Source organism: Pelophylax lessonae (assembly GCF_965119305.1).
Source record: "Pelophylax lessonae genome assembly, chromosome: 1".
In the NCBI taxonomy this organism is placed as follows: domain Eukaryota; kingdom Metazoa; phylum Chordata; class Amphibia; order Anura; family Ranidae; genus Pelophylax; species Pelophylax lessonae.
In genome coordinates, this window is record NC_138768.1 from 756,563,723 (window position 1) to 756,586,648 (window position 22,926).

Genomic DNA, 22,926 nt, shown 5'->3' on the forward strand with positions numbered 1-22,926 from the left:
ACTCTAAGTGCAAAAGAAATAGATCTTAAATTTTTCATGATATGTTTATATGGATGTTGAGGAGGGGCAGTCCAATAAGGACAGTGCATATTAACTTCACTTAAAGTGTTTTTAGAAAGTATTTTTGAGATTGTGTCGGACCACATGAATCGGACGATGGGAAGCAGGAATTGTCACCCATATACAAGGTCTGGTAAAACCCAGTAGAGCTAACTGATATATATACATTTCCCGATCCAATAATGTGATCACTAAGTAATTTATTAAACAATGGGAAGACAATAAATGGGGTAGAATAAACACTGAGAATATGGCCGCTATATGACTTCCTGATGACGCTTTCCAGTGAAATGCATTGAGGTCCAGTGTATCGTGATACTTCCGGTTTCATAACGTCCGGCCCAGTGGAATGCATGCCGTCCCGGACCGCGTATGGCGGTGATTGTATACAACCAGGCAATTTCTAGTGGGTGCCCCTTGCAGGCACACACACAATGTGACTTTTATAATCTATATATTTTTATTTTAAAAAATTTAAATAAATGTATTGCACGATCATTCGTTTTTTTTTTATTCTGGGAAATCTCTGCTGATGATGCTGAGCCTGATCTGATGCTAAGGAAATCCATTTAAACCTGTTAAGGCCCAGGGGGCCTAGTGGCATCTGGTTATCTATATTGGTGGTTGTGGATTTAAGCTGAGCCATTCTTGGATTAAAGGAGCTTCATAAAAGCTGTGTGGGTCCTGGTGGCCCAAAGTCATCTGGGGAGTGGCCCCCTTATTTAAGGTGGAGGAACACAAACAAGGAGCACCTTTTAAGAAGAATACAGAGCACTTAAATGCACGTTTTTTGTGTTTTTAAAGAAATATTATTATGGACAGTCTTTGATTGAATAATGGTATGTTTTTGTTAAAGAAATAGCACTGTTTTAGTTTATATGGGTACACATTGATATTTAAGGTAGCGCCTCAAATATAACTTATTCAAATTTTTTGGCACTTACCAAAATTGATGGCAGCTGTACTATAAATTACCTGTTTAGCTTTATTGGAGGCTCCATTTTTTATTAATATTTTTTCAATGAAAGATATAACACCAACATGTCAGAAAAAATTGCAAATAAGAATCACCCCCCTCCTAAAAATAATTTGTAAAACTCAAATCAGGTTTAGCTAATCACCTTCTCAGTGGCACACAAAGCCATTTGACTTTTAAATGTGATCAGCTGTGATCATTGTGATTAGCTCAACATTATAAGAGCTTTCCTGGAGCATTTCAGTCCCAGGTAGTGAAACTGAAGCAAACAATCAACTATGGATGGCAAGGCACTGTCAAAAAGTCTCGGGAATAAAGTTGTGGACAGGCACAAGTCAGGAGAAGAATACAACATAATTTCAAAGGCGTTATCAATGCCTAGAAGCACAGTGAAGTCTATTATTTAGATGTGGAAAGTATTTTCTCTTCATTTCAGGCTTCAAAGCAGCAACATGTGATTACTTTAAAGGGGGATGATTTTTTTCTTTACCCTATACATGATAAAAAGTATATTATGACACCGGATTTGAAACACTGCCATATTTTACAACATCCCAGGCAGTTAACAAAGATGAAGAAGAATCCCTGGACATAAAAATATGCCTTTGGAGGGAAAGGTTTTCTGAATATTTTTTCCTAAAAGGTACTGGTATAAAAAATAGAAACCATATATTTTAGCAGTCATCTTTCTTCTCCAGGTTGGAACACCTACTGTAAGTACCTGATTGATAACTATGAGTTTCAGTACTTTATATATACAAAAAACAGACATTACGTAGTTACCTGCAGACTGTTCCTCCCTTGCAATAATGATTGCAGTGCGGGCTGCCTCTCTGTACTGATTTAGTGCCATGTACAAGCGGAACAAATACTGTGCATCCTGAAATATTAATACATGATTTGCCATGTTATTCCACAAAATATCGCAAAGTTTAATAATAAATGTTTGGCCACTGCTCATTTGTAGCAGAATGAAAAACTGTACCTTAGGCATACCATCACTCTCCCCCATCAGATAGTCTATCAGCTGATTGGTCAGAAGCTCATCTTTGGCCTCTCCAACCTGTTCCGAGAATTATAAAAAAGAATTGTGATAAGGAAATCAGCTGAAGATAAACGTACCAATGAATAGGACAAGATAAAGAACATTTTAGCACACATAAGTATGAAATAAAAACACAAATGCTAATAGGAAAAAAGTTAAAGCTGATCTTCAGCTTTTAGTGAGGTTCACTTTGACAAAAGGTTCTCCAAACCAACTATTTACCTCTCTAAGGTATGCAGCGGCTCTCAGTATGAACCGTATGTAGCTTCAGCTACCATACAGTAAACAGTGCTATGTTCTGGCAATGGGATGGGAACTTCCCTTCTCACTCCTGGAACGAAATAGTGTTGGGCTGAGCGGAGAACCCACAGGCAGAGATTATGACATCATCCACCCGCCTCTCCAAATCACCCAATTACAGGAAGCCTTGTATTCATTCCCATCCCCATTGCTGGGTCACATCGCTCTATACTGTATGTGGCTAAAGCTACATTCTGCCCATACAGTGCTGAGAGCCACTGCATGCCTTAGTTAAGAAAACAATTTGTTTGGGCCAGCTTGGCACAAGCAAACTATTTCAACTTCACTAAAAGCTGGAGATCAGCAATAAAGCTGAACTCCAGTGAGATAATAAATAATACCAATAAATGCTGTTATGTATTTATTAAAAAGATATTGTATCTATTTTGCATGCAACTTGTATAAATGCCTAGATTTGACTAGACTTCAACCCACTGTAATTGCCTGTACAGCAGCACTAAGAATAGCAGAGGAAGCAGCAGGACTTGGGCCTATCAAGTGTACTGCCCTCAGATGTGCTGACAAGGAACATGCTGACCTTGTCAGCCTAACCTGGATACGCACTATACAGTTTTATTTAGATTTTGCTCCTTTAGATTTACCAAAACCAAATAATATGAGGTCAAACCTAAAACACCCCTTTAATTTGTATGCAATCAGGCAGGCCCTTGCACTACATAGTTTAAGGTAAATCTAAAGGAAATTGATCAACAAAAGTTGTATAGTGTGTATCCAGCTATGCTGTCCCTTAATGTTTTTTCAAAAGGTTGGTGGCAGAGAGGTGAGTGGGCTGTATTGGTTAACTATAGCAAAAAGGAAAAAACAAATATTGGGCACCAGGATGGCTGGGCTGTCTGGTAGGGTTCTGTAAATCTTTAAATATATGTAGAGAAATACATATCATTCAGCAGGTAAAGGGATTGTAAAGGAAGAAGGTATTTTTATCTTATTGCATTCTATGCTTTAAGATAAAAAAAAAAAAACAGTGTGCAGCATCCCCCCTCAGCCCCCCTTATTCTTACCTGAGCCCATCCTTATCCAGCGATGTTGCATGAGTTTCTCAATTGTCCGGGACTCCCCTCATTGGCTGAGACAGCAGCGTGGCGCAATTGGCTCATGCTGCTGTCAATCAAAGTCAGTTAGCCAATCAGGAGAGATGGGGGCAGTGACGGGTCACAGCTCTGAGTTTGAATGGACAGAGAGCTGTGACACTGCTTGGGTGCCCCCACAGCAATCTGCTTGATATGGGGGCACTCAACAAGAGGGAGGGGCCAGGAGCACCAAAGAGGAGGATCTGGGCTGCTCTGTGCAAAACCGATTGCACAGAGCAGGTAAGTATGACATGTTTTTCATTTTAAAAAACGAGACTTTACAATCACTTTAAGACATAAACACATTTCAACTGTGTATTTAACTGCTCAGCTTTGAAGTATATGTAAGCCCTGACCTTGTAAAACCCATTTATTTAAAAAAAGAAGTAAAAGGCAAAACATTTGTGTATATATTTAAAAACATTGTAAATACCTTTTTTTCCCCCTTTTTTATAGGTAAACCCCTCTGTTCTCAGCTGCATAAGGAGCTCAGAGAGCTGGGGGGAGGAGAAACAGCAGTACACTGATCTTCCCAGTGAATAGCTGTGCGGGGGGGGGGGGGTGTCAGCACAAGTCTAATTCTTTGAGGGGAGCAGTCTAAGTACTCAGCACAGCTAGATAACCGACCACAGGACTGGCAGGAACAGCAGGTATTTCACACAAAGGAAACAATACAAAGAGAGCAGGATACTTTCTCATACAAGTACATGGTACAGCAGGCACATATAGGGAATATGCATTGTTGGGTTTACATTTTTTTTTAAAGCTAAATTGTGCTAGATAAGGCCATGTCAGATCTGATAACTTTCTGATGCTCTGCATATGACTCACAGTCCTATCTATTTTACCTATATCCTGGATTTTCTTACCGTCTTGATTGCCATTTCTATAGCTGTGTTCTCATCTGCAGATGAGCATTTTAGGAAATGTTTTAGTGCCTAAAATATAAAATAAATAAACACACTTAGAACTTATTCACTAACTAAGCTGAAAAATAGGAAACAACAGGATAACAATATGGGAAAAAAAAACATTTCAATGAGCTGAAGAGATCATTTTAGCTGTGGCTAAATAAACTACAAATATCAACTCAGTTTCCTGATGGTGTCAGTAAGTGGGTAGAGGTAATGCAGCATAATAGATAGTGTGTAGGTACCAAGGGGCATTAAACCAGTCCCAGCTCCAAAGGGAGGGTATTCCACTATGGCACAGTCCTGTTTGTGCCAATAAATTTCAATTTCTTCAGCAAAAGAAAGATCTAGGCATTGGAAGAGCAGACATCTTCAAGCCCCTCCCACAGACCTTTTCCCCTCTAGGGCTGGGGGTGTTTATTGCTGCAAGTAAGCATGAGAATGGTGAAAAACACTGGGCTGGGCATCCGTCATTGCATCCCATGTAGAAACATACCTACTACATCATACCTAAGAAATAATCTTGGTTCTGCTTCCTGTAGTAAAGATGAAAGCAGGCTGACAATCTACTCAAACTTTTGTTTTTATAGAAGTATTTATTGTAGGTCTTTTTTTTGTTTTTTAAATTAATTACCCACTTTTAATATAAACAGTGTTATCAAATTGACTTACCCTTGCATGCTGACCACAAAGCAAGAAGAACTTCCCAGCTTGAAAGTGTTTCTTTTCCCCCTCAAAGTACAGAGCAATACTCTGATAGTCTTCATTACTGGTGTTCTCAGATCCTGCAACATACAAATATTTCTCTGTGACTGACTGTTGGTGACATTAGTATTAGGGGGACCCATACATTAATACCTCTATTATAAGACATCATTTACAGTGAATAGTTATGGGGAGAAGATGTCTAGCCCATGAGATCTACTGCTTATCCAATATCTTTAGTCGAGAAGAATAAAATGCCAGTGGTATTTATTGTGGATATGACACAGAACAGGATAAATAAGATCAGATGTGCAACCACAATCCACAGCCACTGAAAGAAGGCTTTCATTAAATTCCATGTATAAAAATACTGTACCTTTAGGCTCCACGCACACTAGCTTATTTTTAAACTGCTAACAGCTCCTAGCAGCTAGTTTGAGCGTTTTTTTTTCTTCTGCTCCTAGAAGCCAATAGTGTTATTCTATGTGTCCATGCACACTACTGTAAGCTAGAAGAGCTTTTTCCAGCTTCAGCTTCTAGGAGCAGAAAGAAAAACACCTTTTTTTTTGCCTTTTTGGGAGCAATTTGCCAACTGAAAAAAGCTGACATCTCCTAGAAGCTCCTAAATGTTGTTAACCACTGATAAGCACCACTTCCAGCGGTTTTTCTTTTCTGGCCAGCCAGTGGCGTAGCGTGGGTTGTCAGCACCCGGGGCTAGGCAAGTAATTTGCGCCCCCTAACCCACGGGATTTTAGCACTCGAGTCTCTTCCACTAGATTAATTAAAAGAAACCCTTACCCCCTAAGCACATGTATTGTTTGTTATGAAAATACTGATGTAATTAAACTAAATACAAGTTTGAATGACCAGCGTGCCCCCTTTCAATGCAGAGAGACCAGCGTGCCCCCTTTCAATGCAGAATGACCAGCGTGCTCCCTTTCAATGCAGAGAGACCAGCGTGTCCCCTTTCAATGCAGAGAGACCAGCGTGCCCCCTTTCAATGCAGAGAGACCAGCGTGCCCCCTTTCAATGCAGAGAGACCAGCGTGCCCCCTTTCAATGCAGAGAGGCCAGCGTACCCCCTTTCAATGCAGAATGACCAGCGTGCCCCCTTTCAATGCAGAATGACCAGCGTGCCCCCCTTCAATGCAGAGAGATCATCGTGCCCCCTTTCAATGCCAACAGACCAGTGTGCCCCCTTCAATGCAGAGAGACTTGCCTGCAGCGGCGGCTTCTCCTCAGTTCCCCGCATCTCCTCGAATCCTCCCGCCTCCTCCTCGGCCAATGGCATGCGTTCGCCTTTCGGCCAATCAGGAAGCGGGTCTCAGACCCGCTTCCTGATTGGCCAGGAGGAGAATCCATGTGACAATAGCGAATTTTCATCCGCTATTGTCACACAATGGGTGGGCTCGGGGCGCACTGCTCTGTGCCCCGGGTCCACCCTTTTTTGAAGCCTATTAAAGCCTCTGGCTCTAATCAGGGGATTAAAAAAAAAACCCACTCTGGGACAGCGCCAGGCTGCTGACTCACTCGCTGCTAAACTGACTGAGAAGTGAGGAGAGGCGGCATAGGCTGGGCTTGGCTTGCAACGCCACCCCATCCTACACCAATGGACAGGTGAGGCACAGTACAGCCCCGCCCCGACCATAGCCATAGGGCGGCCGCGCTGGACATCTCCCAGCCTAAAGATGGAGGCAGCCGCAGACAGTGTGTGAACTGTGTATGTCAGAGTCAGACAGACAGAGTAAAACTGCGGATTCGCCCCCCCCCCCCCCCCAGATGTTGCACCCGGTGCGGCCGGCCCCCCCTGCACCCCCCACACTACGCCACTGTGGCCAGCAGCCCGCCAGCATCCTTAACAACCACTGTATAGCTGGGTTTTAAGGAGCGGGCCAGCAAGCTGGTCGCTGCATCCTTTGCGACGGATGAATCATCAGCTGTCAGTGGGGTTTCCTGCTGACTGCTGAATGTAAACAAAATTGCCGGCAATAAAGATTGAGAAAAAGAAAAAAAACGGTGTGGGGCCCCCCCCAGATCCATACAACTAGAGCACGGGTCTTCAAACTATGGCCCTCCAGTTGTTCAGGAACTACAATTCCCATCATGCCTAGTCATGTCTGTGAATGTCAGAGTTCTACAATGCCTCATGGGATGTGTAGTTCCACAACAGCTGGAGGGCCGTAGTTCGAGGATCTCTGACCTACAGGAACAAAACGGAAGGTTTAATTTTTAGTTTTGGCCAGAGTGTACCATTAGGGAGTGGTTCTCCTGTACTATTACATAGATCAAGCGTTTAAATATTCTGTCAGCAATACTGGCTTCAGAAAACAAACCAGATTAGTTGCTATGGGTTGCTGTACTGTGCATGTATTTACTGCCTATTGATTGTCTGTATTGAAGAAATATAGAAGTCTTTAAGTAAACTGCATATGCCAGTATTTACCTATAACATCGGCATAGATCTCCATCTGGTTGTGTTGCTGAGCAAGCTGGAACGCTTCATTGTTACATTTAGACAGAACGAGAAACTGGATTGCTGATCCATAATCCCCAAGACGGAGAAAGAACCTACAAAGAAAAAATGTGTCATATATCATGACAATCATAGAAACATTACTAATAAACATCAATTAACCAAAGGTTGTTTCTAATATTACTGAACTTTTCTACAGCGTTTAGGTTTGGAGGTTACAGCCGTTCAGGGAGTATTAAAGGAGAAGTATGACCAAAGTTCATTTGGGTCCTCTGCTCAGAGTGGAGGGGAAGAACTGATCGATCACAGTGTTTAATCGCTCAGTTCTCACTGCAGAGACGGTAGGGGACAGATCGAGCATCGGATGAGTGCTGCATCCATCTAGGGGGTATTACGTTGTTTTTTTCTTTTCAAAGCCCATACTTCCCTTTTAATTCCCATCTTTTCCAAACTCCTAAGTTAGGAATATCCTACAGACATCGATGCCCATAAAAAAAAAAAAAAAAAAAAAAAAAAAAAGAGTTCACCTGGCTACCATCTTGGCTCCCTCCAGTGATTGCGTCTCTTTCACAATGGCAACAGCTTTTTCTGGATTGTTTAGGTGGTCCAGATAGATGCGGATGACATTATCCCAGTCCTTGGCATTCTCATAAGCCAAAGCGGCATCTTTGTACCTGGAGTGAAGGAAAGAACAGCTGAGAACACTGGACTTCATTTAGCAGCAGAAAAAATATTAACATCCTTAAAATCCCATATCCTAAAAAAAACATTTCCACCAAAGAAAAATATTTTTGCGTGCAATGATTGCTGTCAATTTAAGCAATGTTCTGTGCTCTTATACATCCCAGTGGCTAAATATTTTTGGCACAATAGCCACCATTCAATCCTAATAGAGTTCCCAGCATTTCCACATACTCCTGTTATCAGATTGTTGAAATTATCATCATCATCACCAGTTGTAGGACTTTAAAAGATGTCAGTAGCTTGGTTATTCTGTATAGATAGCTTAGAACAGCTAAAAAAATTGTAATACCAATCTTACCATATTTATCCTATTATTATATAAATTCTAAGTTCTACTTACACATTGCCACTGTGCATATCATCCTGTTCCTAAGTCTTTCACAGTGACATCACATGTCCATCATATCCATCATACAAAAATGGTCTTTTCCAGTGAGATTCCACTTCTAGCACACACACATTGGTCTTTCCCAGTGAGAACCCACCTCCAGCACACATAGAAGGGCCATTCTGCTGTATATCTTCCCCAGGACACACATATTGGTCTTTCCCCAGTGAGAACCCACCTCCAGCACACATAGAAGGGCCATTCTGCTGTATCTCTTCCCCAGGACACACATATTGGTATTTCCGCAGTGAGAACCCACCTCCAGCACACATAGAAGGGCCATTCTGCTGTATATCTTCCCCAGGACACACATATTGGTCTTTCCCCAGTGAGAACCCACCTCCAGCACACATAGAAGGGCCATTCTGCTGTATCTCTTCCCCAGGACACACATATTGGTCTTTCCCCAGTGAGAACTCACCTCCAGCACACATAGAAGGGCCATTCTGCTGTATATCTTCCCCAGGACACACATATTGGTCTTTCCCCAGTGAGAACCCACCTCCAGCACACATAGAAGGGCCATTCTGCTGTATCTCTTCCCCAGGACACACATATTGGTCTTTCCCCAGTGAGAACCCACCTCCAGCACACATAGAAGGGCCATTCTGCTGTATATCTTCTCCAGGACACACATATTGGTCTTTCCCCAGTGTGAACCCACCTCCAGCAAACATAGATTTGATTTACTAAAACTGGAGAGTGTAAAATCTGTGCAGTTCTGCATAGAAACCAATCAGCTTCCAGGTTTGTTTGTCAAAGCTTAATTGATCAAGCTGAAGTTAGAAGCTGATTGGCTACCATGCACACCTGCACCAGATTTTGCTCTCTCCAATTTTAGCAAATCAACCCCATAGACTGGCCATTCCCCTGTATCCCTTCCCCAGGACACAAACATTGGTGTTTTCCCAGTGAGATGCCACCTCCAGCACACAAAACACACACTGGACTTTCCCCAATATCCCTCCGCCAGCACACACTCCCCAATTTTTCTTTCAAGAACTCTTTAGCCTACAATCACACACTCCTTTCACACAAACTGCATATTGAACACTGCACATATCCTCCCTATAGACATGTGTCACTAAGCTCAGATATACACAGAGTGAAACTCAGCTCAGCAGCAGTCCCTGCCCCTTCTTCCCCTTTATATTTTAATTGAAGTTCTTAAAGTTCTTAGAACAACTCACTTCCCGTCAGCTTCCTTGGCTTTTGCGTACTGTAAATGGATCTTGGGTGACGTGACATTAGGAAGAAGCTCTCCAACTTTTGCCCTGAAACAAGCAAAAAAACTCACAATGATACCATTCTATAAAATGTCATACACCTAGATATGATATGTTGAATTTGTGTATGATCAATGAGAACTACAAATGGTGAAATTATATAATATGAGTGACATATTACTAAATATAGTAAGTCATTACTGTTTTATTTACAAAGAGAGTGCAAATAATAATCAAACTGAATACTCAAAATTTTAATAGAAAAATGTGTGCAGGCCCACCACATCCATTACACCATCCTGACTAAAAGCAAATATTCTAGTAGCTGAGTTTTTCTAGTTTCAGACATACTCAGCTATGGCTGGACATAGACAGCTTCATAAAAGGATGTTCCTGACTTTGAAACAATATTGGAATTGTTTTTTCTGTGCTGCAGGAGGGAAATCTTGTGTACCTAGGAAAAACGCAAACGGGAGATTCAACTGTAAGCTTGTACTGATACAGATGAGGGTGAGCACATAGCCCCAGCCATCATTCTAGGAGAGAGCTTACTGTCTGTCCATTGTAAGCTTATAATTTGCTGAGAAATGGCGACATATAAAGGCTCAAGTTCAAATGTGTGCACATGTATCCGGTAGTTTTAGGCCCTGTTTCCACTAGTGAGACTTGTTGTGTGTCTTAAGCCTCGTACACACGCAACGATTATCGGCCGACTGATCGTCCGACTTTTGTCTAGAGTTGTGTTTTGTTGGTTGGAATGTGCCTAGACTGCACACGAATTTTCTCGGCCAACAAAAATCTACTTCAGAAGGTATGTCATGTGCTGGTTTACTTTCTGTGTGTTTTTTCTTCTATGAGCATGCCCAGTCTTGCTCATCAGATTTTTGTCTGCCGAAATCTGTACTGACTGACGGAAAATCGGCCGTTGTGTTGGCGGCCAACAAAAATTTTATAGCCTGCACACCAGATTTTATTCGGCCGAAAAGTCGGAGTCGGTTGTCGAAAGCATCATACTAACAAGCTGAAAATCGGCCGATCGGACATTGGCTGAAAATTCCCGGCCAATAATCGATGCGTGTGTACGAGGCATTAAACATGTCAAGTCGCATGACAAGTCAAAACCTATTAATTTCAATCAGGACTGTTCTAACTGCTGCAACTCAAGACGCAGCGATCCAGAAAAGGTTTTTGCACTACTTTTTGACAACTTCAGTGCGACTTGTCCCTCATAGAAGGCAAGAATTCGTTGTAAAGTCGCATTACAAAGTCGCACTTGAAATCCTGCAACGTTTTAGTCGCATTAGTGGAAACGTAGCCTTAAGGTGAAAGATACCATTAAAAGGAAGTCATAGTTTTTCACAAGGGTTCTAACATAGAATTTGGTTGTCACTTTAGATATAATATTACTTGTTGGAGTAGACTTCTTACCAGTTTTTACAGCGGATGTACACAGAGGCTGCTTTGTCAAAGTATTGGCCTTTCTCATACAGCTGGGCTGCTTCTGAAAATTGCTGGATTTGAAATGAAAGGAAAAAGCATAAGCTTTAAGATAATCAGTCCACCCCAAACCAATATTTCAGTTTTTTGAGATGCTGGAAAATTAGATCATTTAAGTTATCTATCTCATCAACAATGAGTTCTGTGCTTCTGAATGCCAGTTCTTTCATTCAGAAGCTTCTTCTGTTATACTTTTTATTCATTTTTCATTGTGGAGAATACAAAAGGAGTGAGAACTCTTAAGGCTAGTACACACTATAAAGCAAAAAGTGGTCACCGCCTCCACCTATAACTGGTCTTAGTGGTAAGGAGCACTGGAAGGACGGACGCAGATCAGAAAAACGAAGAGATTTCCAGTCACAACTTACCAATCAGCCAGCAACCAACCGAATTGACCTGTCTAACAGTATGCGTTAAAAACAGGTTGGTAAGTTGTGACTGGAAATCTGTTCGTTTTTCTGATCTGCGTCCGCCCTTCCAGTGCTCCTTACCACTAAGACCAGTTATAGGTGGAGGCGGTGACCACTTTTTGCTTTATATCTATATTGAGCCAGGCAACGCACTGACACCTTTGCCGCCATTGTGCGATGTGCTGTGTGACCCTGTGCCTTTAAGGAGGTGTGGGCTCCCTCTAGTCACCTGTCCTCCATCTATCCCATTAAATGCATGTGCTCTCATTGTAGAGACTCTTTAAATTGTAGAGTTAGGGACTGCAGATATCAGGGTGCCTTGCCGGGGCCTGCAGCTTACACATGTATTTGCAAATGTGTGCAACCAAACCCCTGTTTTTAATGCAAACTGTTAGACAGGTCAATTCGGTTGGTCGCTGGCTGGTTGGTAAGTTGTGACTGGAAATCTCTTTGTTTTTCTGATCTAGTACACACTATAAGTAAATTGGGCGAACATTTTCATCTAAAGAATTTTCGTACGATTTTCGTAAAGTGTGTACAGAACTTTCTACAAGCGATTCAGAGTTTTGTTACGAAAATTCACGGATGGACAAACTCCAAAGTTTTTCTTGTATGGGAAAAAACGAACGATTTTCATTTAATGTGTACCGTTTCCGTATGATTTTTGTACAAGAAAATCAGAAAAGAAAGACTGCACATGATCAGAAACAATAAACAACAGAAAAAGCCTTTGTCGTACGAGAATTTTCGTATGAATTTTCGTAAGAAAATTCTTTCATCGGTTCCGATTTGCTGTGTGACAACGAGATAATCGGACAATCGTTCGCCCTATTTTCTTATAGTGTGTACCCCACTTTAAGCTGTCCATGCACTACTGTATTTGTTCTGTGTACAGCCAGCTTGAAAGTTCTCACACCTATTGTTCCTGATGAATTGGCTGAAGTTTGCACCATGGAGAATACTGCTAGCACCCGCCTGCCTGCCAATAATGTGAAAATAGAAGACAATGGGCAGAAAATTGTTTGTAAAGCAATATATGCATCCAGCCAGGTGCAGCACTGTTCATGTACCCCTTGTTTAGCATGGATAGGAAAATCAACAGATTTATCAAGCTGAGCCTGCAAGGTTGAGTGAGAGAAATCTTACAATGTTTGACCAGATTTAGGATAAACCCTGCTTGGGATCAACTCTAAGCTGGGTGGGAATAGAACCAGGAACTATGGTGAGGCGTTCTGTGTTTCTGTCTTTTATATTAATCAAAATTAGAAGAAACTAGTAGGGGTTCAGCTCACTAGACTTCTTCTATAAATGAAATACTACTATTTGGTGGCCTAAGCATGTAACGGTCAAACAGATAACATACCTTCATACTTTCCAGAATGGCTCCACAATCTTTCTTCAGCAACCTGCTGGGGTGTTTGAGAGCCTGGTTGACTCCACGTCGGATGTCTCCCATTCGGATTGACATACGAGCCAATCCAGCAAGGCATGTTTCATCATGTTCTTGAAACTGTAAATGTATTTTTTTTTTACTTTTTGATCAATTTTAGCTAGTTAAAAACACATTTCTTAAAAGGGACAGGGTAATGTACTTTGGTGAGTGCATATTTTATCATCATCATTGGGAGTACAGACACAGTGGTGGTAGGATGTAATACTAATGTTACCCACAGCGCATGTCCTATAGTAATTGATATGTGAAGACAAAAATGATTAAATGCTATAAAGTGTTGAAAAACAATACAAAAAAACTCCTAGGTCCGTACTGGATAGCTTCTCAGCTACCTATCCCTATAACCTAAATTGTGTGTACCATTTCAACATATACATATAAAGTGTTTAAATAGTACATTCATAACTGTGCAGCAAATACCACATTTAGTTGTATAATAAGTTAATAATATTTAAAACAACTTGTGAAAGATAGACTGAATATCCTTAAAGTTCATAAGAAAACAACATTCTTATGAACTTTAAGGATATTCAGTCTATCTTTCACAAGTTGTTTTAAAGTTGTTTTAAATATTATTAACTTATTTTTCCCCGCTGCACGCTCGTGGGGGGCGTGTCACTGGGAGGCCGTATAAAGACGGCCTCCCGAAAATTCAAGTCCGCGCTGCAGCCGTATATAGGCTGTAGCGCGGATGGGGGGAGGTTAAGCATTGGCAATAAAATTACCATTTTAACGGTACTGCACCATTGGAGCACTCTCTTTATTCCCCTTTGCATTGGACCTTGAGGATCGGTTTCCATTAGAGGAGTTGAGGATCACAGTGAACCAGCAGTTACCTGAGGCTTTGTGAAGCCACAAGCTCGGAAGGTCTTGTTGCCGTATGGCATTCAGGACCCACCAAATCCGGTGAGTTTGCACCCCTTATGATAGAAGTTTTGTCGCTTTCACCAGCAATTTGAACATTGGAGTCATCCTATTAGGACATTTTTGCACAAGATCACCTTGTTTGGACTATCACTGCACAGATTTTTGATCACCTTTGCATCTAATATATTTATATATTTATAGTGTTGCACATATTTATTTGTTACCACCTCGGTTGTACACTCATCTATTAAGTTATTCTGATTATTTATTTAGCATTTGGCACTTTATTACACCTGCTATCACCTTCAGGGAATAGCAATATTCCTTCACATTTATTATTTATCACTCAGGTGTGTGAACAAGAAATTTCTCACCCTTGTTAGTTTAAATAGCAAGCGCTATATTAACCCCTTAGGGGGCCAATTACCCTTGTACTTTTAAAACTATAGCAGCTGCTCTACAACATTTTTATCACTTGACACCATATATTTATTTATTATAATTTTAAATAAAATTTTACAGTTATATTAATTTAATTTAGGTCTTTCCAGAGGCGCGAGGATATATACCCTTATAGTATATATTTATTTCCTATTTAGTAAACATGCTTGCACACTTCCTAATGTAAGTCATTGTTTATATAATAAAGTACTCTAGATTTACAGGCTTAAAAGTCACTGTTGGACATAACCGATACATGCATTCTGCTGCTTATAAATAAAAAAGTCTCTTTACAGTAACTTTATATTGACTGGTCGATTTACCAGTCCAATTCTGAGTTCCAATAATATACCAGATCTTAACCATGACATGGGCTATCTTCTTTATAGCTATTTCTATTGCCAAGTCTCTACATTTTTCCTGCATATTAGTGGTCAAGCAGACCCTGTGAACACCAGCCCCTCTGCTTTCTTCCAGATGGTTTAACAGCAGAAACAGTTCACTGTTCCTCATGTTATCTTTCACAGAGAAGCTCTCAACCAGCTTTGCAAAAAAGCCACTTCTATAGCTTTAGAATAGGAATTACTGACTGATGATAGAGGAGAGACTGAACATCCAATTCCATTTGCTTGATAAAATAAACATAAAAAGTTGCATTTTTGGGAGGTTTTGCACTGTTTGGAAACAACATTTATATTGGTAATTTCTTTGTATCGTTTTTGCTTTGAAACTATCCTTCCTTTTCTAGGAAAACTTAGGCTACATTCAGATGGCCTAATAGCAGCGACCAGTAGATTCTTACCAGCTGTTAATTCAGCCGCCTCTGAGTGCGACAAACTATCCACATGCCATCACCCATGTGAATGTAGCTTGAGGCTTCGCTTTTATCTCCATCCTATCTGTCTTCCAGTTAGGGCTCAGAATACCTAATTATTCATCCTGAAAAAACGTACCTTGCTGTCTCCAGTCATTCCTTTCTCATAATGTGCAAGTGCATTGACATAGTCACCTCTGCAACATAAAGATTCAGTTATCACACATGACGATATAGAAATTACCAAACATTTAACACAATCATCTGCAATAATTATAGCAGGAAAGGGGGAATAGAAAACTTAAATATACAGAATCAAATATTTATTGTATATGGATGTCTATTATGCTAATCAGCATAGTAATTACTGTGACTACTGAATGTTTAATTACATTTTATAACAGATAGGAATTATGACTAATCACACATTTTGTGGAAGAAACTGAACATGCTCTCTCGGGTAATAGAATAAATGCCACTGATAAGCACCTACCATAAAGTGTATCTATACCCAAAATTTTTATCTTGTGTTTTGGCTAGAGTGGGGAAGGGTTAGAACCCCTGTCAGATTTTACTGCTGCCTGGGCCCATTTTGGCTATAGATGCACTTTAAGTGAATATTCCCTGTACATTTAAAACATAACATGTGCAAAATATCCTCAAACAATAGTAAGGTAAGAAAGGCAGTGAATCTTAAGGTGATCTAAATATGAACGTGCAGAGCATGCTTCTATGCAGGGACTGTATGTACTAAGAAAAGTGATTTAACAAAAACACGAAAAAAGTATTGCAGCCCACCAGTCCTTAAAAGTGGTGGCTGCATTTGTTTATCTTTCAGGATTTTTTCCCATTTATTGTCACCTGTCAATTTTGCTTAACCAGTTTTTGGCCTATGTTTTGTCTCCCGAGGGAGCTCTCCTGATTTGGACTTCAGATACCTCACCGCTTTTCATCACCATTACATAGGGAAGGAATTACTAGTTACATTTATATTTGAATTAAACTTCACAGATGATAGCTGGAAAGGCTGATTGCATCGTTTGAGATTTCAGTTAAGTGCACAGAAATGTAGACACCTTATGTCTAGCAGGATCAACAAAATATTTTTCTGTACTTTAAAAAAAATGTACATATCCTTAAAAAAAAAAAAAACAAATGCAGCAACCGCATCTAAAGATTTGTAAATTGCAATATATTAAGTTTTGTTCTTGAGTTTAGATATAATTTAAGAGCATTAACTACGAAAAGGCCTTCTTAGGTCCAGTTCATTTTTGTGCACTTTCAAGTGATCTGTAATAGTGCAATGACATACTGTAACTTTGAAATTGGTGTAAACAACGGTATTTTTATTTTATATAAGTATATTGTCCAGTACAGAGGGCTGAATGAAATAACTAAATAAGTGCCATTCAGATGTAATCTATATATACAAATCAGCCCATATTACTCTAACATACACCATATTTTAGCATGAATGATTTATGATTAGAAAGTTTTCTATACATGAAGTAATCCAGGAGGGGGGACTCACGTGAATTCCAGCTGTATGGCATATTCCTTTGATATAAATGGTATCTGGTTGGGAGCCAGGCGTTTTGCAAGTTGTAGGGCACTATCCCAATGTTGCAAGTCTCGTCTTACCTAAAGTCAACAGACATGGGTGTTATATATGAAGTCTTGTATGCAATCAGAAATGGTCTCTCTGCCAAAATCCTGGTCAGCTTTACACACCTGGGCGAGGGACCCCACCCCACACAACACAAAACAAAAAGCAACAGACCAATAGAAATCTGGGGGGTTGGACTTAACGGCAAGTTCTGACATTACCTGAAGTGTCAGAGGCAGGCCCGTCGGAACAAGGCAGGCAAACCAAGCAATTGCTTGGGGCCCCGAGCTGGCCTGGGGCCCCAAGACAACGACTGGTCAGTCACTTACTTAGTATCCATTTCTCCCGGATATAAAAACAGGGGCGGACTGAGCGGTCGGGCACTTCGGACGTGGTCCGAGGGCCCGACCGGGAAGCCAGGAAGGGGGGGCTATAGTAGTGGATGGAGGGGAGGAGCCCGGCGCTGATTCAGTGAGAGGAGGGGAGCTGGGGAGGGGCCCGGCGGCGGCGCTGCTTCTGTGTGAGGTGGGGAGGGGCCCAGCGGCCGTTGCTGCTTTAGTGAGAGGAGGAGGGGCCCAGGCTAGCGCTGGATTTCCATTGCTGATGGTGTCCTGTGTGCGGGGGCGTGTCGACGTCGCATACTGACGTGACGTCGACGTGCCCCGCCTCCATCGGTACGACGATCCAGTACAGAACTTCAGTCAGTGGATTCCGGCGATTGTCTTCTTCAACAAGCCCTTCATCCATCCATCCATGGCAGAGGTTTCATTGTGAGTAGTTCTTGTGGCCTGAAATCCAGCTCCTCTCAATGGTCTCTCCTGTGAGGAATGATGTGTACATACATTTGCATTATCCCACACAATTTTAAAAAAAATATATGATTCATATATTTTTATTAAAATTGTGTGGGATAATGCAAATGTATGTACACATCATTCCTCACAGGAGAGACCATTGAGTGGAGCTGGATTAGTTGCTGATGACTTGCAATTTGCAAAGGAGTTCCCTGTTTCTGTTTGATTTGTGAGTAGTTCTTGTAACATATGGCCTTTATGTGAAATCCAGCTCAACTCAATGGTCTCTCCTCTGAGGAATAATGTATGCATTTGCATTATCCCACACAATTTTAATAAAAATATATGAATCATATATTTTTCATATATTTTTATTAAAATTGTGTGGGATAATGCAAATGTATGTACACATCATTCCTCACAGGAGAGACCATTGAGTTGAGCTGGATTTCACATATGTTACAAGAACTACTCACATCAAACAGAAACCGCCAGGGATCGTCAGTATGCGACGCCGACACGCCCCCGCACACAGGACATCATGGAAATATATATATATTATACCTTTTAGCTGATAAAAAAAAAAAGGCTTTGCGTGTGTGCGGGGGGTCGGGGGGGGGGCCTCCATGTCCATTTTGCTTGGGGCCCCCAAATTCCTTCAAACGGCCCTGGTCAGAGGTTTCCCTGTCAGAACAGCCCAGCATGGAGCCATGACTGAAGGCCTTTTGTGCACCTTTATGTGCCAGCACTTTATACCTGGGATAGGTTTGATTTTAGAGACAGAGCCTCTTCAAGACTTATTCAGTATTGAACTTACTTCAAGTGCACATATGGGACTGCTAGAAGCCAGGTACAGGTCCTGTGCCAAGTTGAAGTCATTGGTGAACATGGCAAGATGTCCAGCCAGGAGATTGTGATCCTCTATCCCCTGCAATAAAAATACGACACATTTATAAAACAAGAATGCAGTTTCCTTACACTTTGATGACTGCTGTACTTTTATCTTGGATTAAGCTCTTCATCCTATAAACTATACTATATATATTGATATACATATTAAAAAAACCTGGACCTGACAGTGTACCATGTGGTGAGTAATTTAAAAAGGGATTTATGTATTTGATTGCAAAAAAATAAATGAATAAGTTGGGCTCCAAAAACGTTACCTAATGTATGTTATACAGGAGTTCTTAATCTATGGCAGGATCCACAGTCCATGTACCATATATACAAAGTAAAGCAGATTATGATTAAGTGCATGGAATGGATTCCGGTGGCAAGAATCTGCACATCAAGCTAGCTGTGGTTAGGGGAGGATGAACAACTCTGGATGCGGACAGAAGCTCATCCATCCTTAACTGCAGGTAATCACTTCATGCGTGGATACATATGAACAGCGACAGATCTTTTTAGCCTGTCATTGCTTTGTACAGGCTAAGCGGCAGCAGCTGTCTACATACTGCTATCTGCTAATATTGTGCTGCTGGAATCTGCATTATACACATAACTACACATGTGAAGAAGGCCTAAGAGTTCTGAGGCTGTGCAGAAAAGTTTATTTTAATAATATCACAGTATACAGTGCACAATAGGCTCAATTCACCAAACCTACAAAGCAGGATAAGGAAACCCATTTTCATAAGAGTGACTGTTAATTTCAGCAGAGTACAACAACAGCCGAAAATAAGTCACATGGCTGTAAAATAGGGAGACATGTGTTAAAGCTTTGTGAAATCAGCCTAATGTCAAGAAAGACATGCAAGTTTTTAAAGAGAACCTGACCTAATCTAAAGATTTCTATTAGAAACAGTGGAGTAGTGCAGACACTTTGGGGTAGTGGGAAGTACCTGTGTTAGTCTTCAAAGTGATCCCTGGGTCCTAAGTCAAGACAAAGCCCTACACTCTCCTCTAGCTAAGCTACCTCAAGAAATGGACAATGGAAATATTTTTCAGTGGGCAGCAGAGGGTTTTGAATTTCATAGTTCAATGGCAGGATTTAAAACACAATTCATGCAGACATCAAGGTCTCATATGTGTGGATCTCTGTTGGAGAGACCTCCCTTATGATGAGGGTCCTAATGTGCACAAAAGCACTATTAGGATATAGTCCCACAGAGAACCATGATTCTAGAGAAGCTTTTCCAAAAAATGAAAATTAAATGTATAAAAACGTCCTGTTGAAAGACACTGTGAGACAGTTATTTATATAATCTCAAAATTAGGGATTTAAGATGGATGGTTCTTAACCACTTTACCACCGGAGGATTTTCCTGCTAAAAGACCAGGGTTTTTTTTGCGATTTTTTACTGCGTGACTTTAACGGACAATTGCGCGGTCGTGCGACGCTGTACCTAAACGAATTTCATGTCCTTTTTTTCCCACAAACAGAGCTTTCTTTTGGTGGTATTTGATCACCTGTGCGATTTTTTGATCACGCGCTATAAACAAAAAAAGAGCGTAATTTTTGCAAAAACAACAATATTTTTCACTTTTTTTTATATGAAATTCCCCCCAAAAAAATGTAAAAATCAAAATTTTTTAACATTTTCGGCCAATTTGTTTTACGCTACCTATGTTTGGTAAAAAAAATCGCAAAAAGCGTATTTTGATTGGTTTGCGCAAAAGTTATCGCGTTTACTAACAAAGGGAAAGATTTTTGGTGGGTTTTTTTTTAACGAGTAATGGCGGCGATCTGCGATTTTTTTTGTGGTACTGCGACATTGCGGCAGACAGATCGGACCCTTGACTGACATTTCTGACACTTTTGGGGGTACCAGTGACATTACTGCAGTAATCAGTGCTATATATATGCACTGTTACTGCAAAAATGACACTGGCAGGGAAGGGGTTAACAGTATTGGACAGGGAGGGGTTAAGTGTGTCCTAGGGGCGTGATTCTAACTGTGCAGGGACAGGTCTACTAGTGTAAAAACAAAGATCAACAGTTCTACATAGTAGAACTGTCTGATCTTCACTTTTACACAGGGAGAACTGACAGGCGGCTTGTTTACATAAGCCGCTCTGTCTTTCTCCCGCTGTACCGGCGATCGTAGTGTGACCGGCGGACATCGGGTCCGCTAGTCACACTCCCGCACTCCTCCGTGAACGAGCCTCAGCGGGCGCGCGCCTCAGCGGGCGCGCGCCCGCCCGCTATTGGCTCTAGAAGGAGTGACAGGAAAGCGACGTAGACCTACGTCACTCTGCCTGGCCGGGGCCGACTGCCGCAGTAAATATACTGTGCGCAGTCGGCAACCGGTTAAGGAGGTGAAGGTCAGGGGTGACCTCTTGTACTATTTGTATACATTGATCACATTTGTGCCCATCCAAGAAATGCTTTTCTAGTATATAAGGCTTTTTGTAACCCTTTATAGGTACACATCTGGAAAATTAATCCGTGTCCAAGACAGTCTATGCATCATATTCTGACATGTTAATAAATGAGATACTGTGGGAAAATTATTATTTGATCCCCTGCAGATTTTGTAAGTTTGCCTACTTACAAAGAAATGAAGGGTCTATAATTCTTATCATAGGTGTATTTTAAATGATAGAGACTAGAAGTTCAACCAAAAATCCAGATAAAAACACATGATACAAATGTTATAAATTAAGTTTCAGTTCAGTGAGTAAAATAAGTAATTGATCCCCAAGCAAAACATGACTTAGTTCTTGGTGGAGAAACCCTTGGCTCTTCTTTACAGATCTTTTCTAAATCCTTAAGGTTTCTTGGCTGTCTCTTGGCAACTCAAATTTTCAGCTCCCTCCATAAATTTCCATATATCAGAAAATTTTTAAAAAATGTCAGACATCCTCACCCGCAGATATTTCACGGATCAGTAAAGCAAGAGCGTTAATGTGACAGCCAAGCAGATAGAATTTTTAGATGGAGAAACCATCAAGGGCAGCCTTTATATTTCTCTCCTTACATTTTTCCTTTGTAGTGACATTTTAATAATATACCTTTATCTGTTCTAGTGACATCACCATGCCCACATTTCCAATCTTTCTATACACGCGTATTGCAAATTCTAACTCCATGTGGTGCAGACAGGCCCGGGCAAGCTCATTCCAGCTCTCCTCTGCATTCAGTGAACTGCAGACGTCCCAGGAATCTGAAAACCTAACCCAGCAGCAGGCATTAAAAAACAGGACAATAGAGAATATATGCATTATATTTACATATAATATACACCAATCAGCCATAACATTATGACTATAAGTGGGTGGGGTATATTAGGCAGCAAGTGAACACGGTGTCCCTGAAGTTGATGTGTGTAAAGCAGAAATAAATGGGCAAGGGTAAGCATTTGAGTGACTTTGACAAGGACTAAATTGTGATGGCTGGATGACTGGGTCAGAGCACCTCCATAACTGCAGCTGTAGAGGGATGTTCCTGGTCTGCAGTGGTCAGGATCTACCAAAAGTGGTCCAAGAAAGTAAAGCCACTGAACTGCCGACAGGGTCCTGAGCGAGCAAGGTTCATTGATACACGTGGGGAGCTAAGGCTGGCTGTGTAGTCCGATCCAATAGCAGAGCTACTGTAGCTCAAATTGCTGAAAAAGTTATTGCTGGTTCCAAAGGAAAAGTGACAGAACACACAGTGCATCACAGTTTGCTGCGTATGGGGCTGTGTAGCCACAGACCAATCAGGGTGCCCATATTGACCCTTGTTTATAGCCAAAATCGCCAACAATGGGCACCTGAGCATCAGAACTGAACTACAGAGCAATGGAAGAGGGTGGCTGAGCTGATGTTTTTTTCTTTTACATCATGTGGATGGCCAGGTGCCTGTGCATTGCATACCTGAGCAAGAGATGGCACGAGGATGAACCATTGGAAGAGGGAAAGCCAAAAAAGGCAGTGTGATGCTTTGTCTAGTGGAGTCCATGCCTCAATGGGTCAGGACTATTTTGGTGGCAAAAGTGATCTACTTAATTTAAGGTGGGTGGTCATAACGTTATGGCTGATCTATGTAGGTCCTTGATGTTCCGTTTATGCAACAGAACAATACATTTTGCATACTTCTGTAAGCAATTTCACATTTTCATTTAAAGTGGAACTCTAGACAATAATTTTACACAGGATGAGTCGGAATATTTGTTGGAATTCCATTCCTGTCTGGGTTC

General features: G+C 41.1%; 1 protein-coding gene across 1 annotated transcript in view; it reads right to left on the reverse strand.

The window, feature by feature from the left end:
• WDR19 (WD repeat domain 19) overlaps nt 1–22,926 on the reverse strand; it is an 87,991-nt gene that overhangs the window by 21,834 nt on the left and 43,231 nt on the right. The window contains exons 18-30 of the mRNA XM_082243513.1: nt 21,761–21,920; nt 18,618–18,728; nt 16,932–17,041; nt 15,540–15,597; nt 13,189–13,335; nt 11,347–11,429; nt 9,883–9,966; nt 8,088–8,234; nt 7,531–7,655; nt 5,056–5,168; nt 4,342–4,410; nt 2,022–2,099; nt 1,820–1,916 (exon numbers count right to left, since the gene is read on the reverse strand). Of these exons, the coding sequence (XP_082099639.1) occupies nt 1,820–1,916; nt 2,022–2,099; nt 4,342–4,410; nt 5,056–5,168; nt 7,531–7,655; nt 8,088–8,234; nt 9,883–9,966; nt 11,347–11,429; nt 13,189–13,335; nt 15,540–15,597; nt 16,932–17,041; nt 18,618–18,728; nt 21,761–21,920 (1,382 nt within the window). The remainder of the gene's footprint in view (nt 1–1,819; nt 1,917–2,021; nt 2,100–4,341; nt 4,411–5,055; nt 5,169–7,530; nt 7,656–8,087; nt 8,235–9,882; nt 9,967–11,346; nt 11,430–13,188; nt 13,336–15,539; nt 15,598–16,931; nt 17,042–18,617; nt 18,729–21,760; nt 21,921–22,926) is intronic.